This window comes from Melanostigma gelatinosum, assembly GCF_949748355.1.
Source record: "Melanostigma gelatinosum genome assembly, chromosome: 21".
Classification (NCBI taxonomy): Eukaryota; Metazoa; Chordata; class Actinopteri; order Perciformes; family Zoarcidae; genus Melanostigma; species Melanostigma gelatinosum.
In genome coordinates this window covers 11,989,637-11,992,136 of record NC_136654.1, presented here as the reverse complement: position 1 = coordinate 11,992,136, position 2,500 = coordinate 11,989,637, and the positions used below count along the sequence as shown (strand labels likewise).

Below are 2,500 nucleotides of genomic sequence, written 5' to 3'. Positions count from 1 at the left end.
TACTCGCTCGGTGATCGGGAGCAGCTTTGATGAACATGATCCAGAGGGATTCTGTACGTGTTGAACAGAGTTTAGCTAATCCTCAGTCAGGCAGCTGAGGCTGCTGACTCTCACAAGATGAAGGAACATGTTATTTGAAGTTATTGCTCTACAGCTTGTGACGGGAGAAACACTGAGCAGGTTTTCACAACAGAGCTTTAGCACATACAAGTTCATGCGGGTTCATGTCTGGAAAGCAACATACAAAATGCCCATTCCTATACATTTTTTTCTTCAAACTGATTAAATAATATTAAGTCAAGAAAGGAATGGATTGTTTTATTTCTGTTCATTTTAACTTGACAGATAAAATTTATACGCAGAAAGGACATGAACTAATTCCCTACCTGTGGTTTAAATTCAAACCTCTCACTCTATGATTCATGCTTTGTTTCTTTCCTGTTCCTGGAGGTGGTGAAATGAGTACACGGCATTATTAGCAATACAAATACAACACACTATTCAAAACTAACCAACTAACTAATGTTTTAGCCCTAGGATGTCTCAAAAGATCATATTATGGCAATATTCACTCAGGGACAATATCGCGTTGCTACGGCAAAAATTCCACACTTTTTCTCAGTATTGTTTTGTAAAGCCTGTTCAAATAATTTGTAAAGACAATTTTAGCGACTCATGCAATTTATAAAAGGTGACTCTTTCAAATCTTCTGTGATTTTTCTTCTTCTTCAGATTGGACTAAAAGGCTGAGTGATTTTTTTTCTCTTTTGTTTTCGGACAATACATTTTGCTAAAAGTTTTGAAGAAAACATAAGCAATACAAACTGAATTTTTTCAGAAAACTTTTCAAAGAAAACAAGCTGTACAAACTGAATTTGGAGAGTAGAAAATAGTCTTCCATCTATGAAGTAGATATGTTTGACATGAAGAACAGAGACATCATAAGCCTTCTCTCAGCTCATGGACATACTGGTATACTGACTACACACAGTGGTCTAATATTCCTTCTGAAAACCTTTGGTCAAACCTCATACATGACATACAACGATTCATACAACATGTACAGCCATGGATTTGGCACAGCTACGCCAGAATACCAAAACACAATGTGAAGTCCAAGGATAACGAAGAAAGCTGCTGAAAGAATAGTGTCGTCTATTTTTGATTCAAATAAATAATAAAACTCTCAAAGCAAAATAAATCCACCTCTTTTGGACACAAACACACAGAACATACAAACAACAAACACACTCACACTTTCACATTTTTGTTAAACATGAAACATTTAAAACCACCGTTTGCTCGTTTGTGTCTTACAAGTTGTCTCCTTGAGCTCTGTTTTAGTCTTTTTCAAAAGTACAAATCCTTTGTCTTCACTCAGAAATGACACCTGGTCACACTCTGACACTTGTGTGTCTCTAGTTGCTTTTTTGCTGGAAGTATTGCTTTAAGAAATACAATTTGGTCTTTCGGATAGTTTTAGTGACAGAATCTCTAATGGAAGCAATTTTTTACTTTTCCTCTGGGTTTCATGAAGCTGCATTTGCACGTCCCTCAAATCAAAGTGTAAATGGGGCTCCTCTTTGACCAAAAATCCTACTTCATGAGGAATGTATTCTACAAATACATTCTGTTATGTGTACCGTGTTTGCTCTTTCTCCCCAAAGACGTTTGGAGCAGGATACGCGTTGTCTGTTTTTGTTTCTTTTTCCATGCATACACATCTACGTGGTTAGATGAGAGGTATAAAGTGTGTACCAGTCCGTGACGATATTAACAACGTTAACAACGTTAACAATCTGACCAACTCAGACGCAGATTTCAATGGGCGTGGCCACCAGCATGCGGCCACCTGGTGAACTGTTCTCTCGCGGCATTCGATCGTAACTGTTGGTGGACGACACGGAGCTGTTGGTGGAGACGGACACAAAATGGTGGCCGCTGCCTGGTTCCATCATCCCGCCCTTAGCCCCACCCCCGCTTCCCCTCTCCACGGCCACAGGAGACATGGGAGAGAGAGAAGATAAAGTCTGCTGCTTCATCCTCTCCACAAGAAGCTCCTCGTCTTCCTCCCCGGATGAAGATGACGAGATAGTTCCATCCACCTCTCCCCGCACCCCTCCTCCTCCACCGCCAACCCTCTCTCCACCACCTCCGCTGTTGCCGTTGTTGTTGTTGTTCTCTGCGTCCAGCATCCAGGAGTGGCTGAAGTAACCGAAGACCTCTTTGACGGAGCAGCGGCGGTCCTGTTCCACAGAGAGCAGCCGGCGGAACATGCGGAGGGCCTGCTCAGTGAAGCGCCTCCACTGGGACGGCACCGTGTTCGTCCTCCTCCTCTGCCAGCAAATGAACTCCTGGTAGAAGGAGTCGGAGGGCAGCGCCTTCTCCCAGGGGAAGTTGCCGGTCAGCATGCAGAAGAGCAGCACACCGAAAGCCCAGACGTCAGTGCTGTAGTCCACGCAGAATCCCTCATGGCGGGACACGTCGCAGAGCTCTGGGG

General features: G+C 43.2%; 1 protein-coding gene across 1 annotated transcript in view; it reads right to left on the bottom strand.

Annotated features, from left to right (window-relative positions):
* Nucleotides 1-417: 417 nt before the first annotated feature.
* Nucleotides 418-2,500, bottom strand: part of bsk146 (brain specific kinase 146) — a gene marked incomplete at its 5' end in the record, with an annotated part of 3,055 nt that continues 972 nt past the window's right edge. Inside the window, one exon of the mRNA XM_079293356.1 lies at nucleotides 418-2,500. This exon is cut by the window's right edge and continues 25 nt beyond it. Within this exon, the coding sequence (XP_079149482.1) occupies nucleotides 1,809-2,500 (692 nt within the window). The 3' untranslated portion in view covers nucleotides 418-1,808.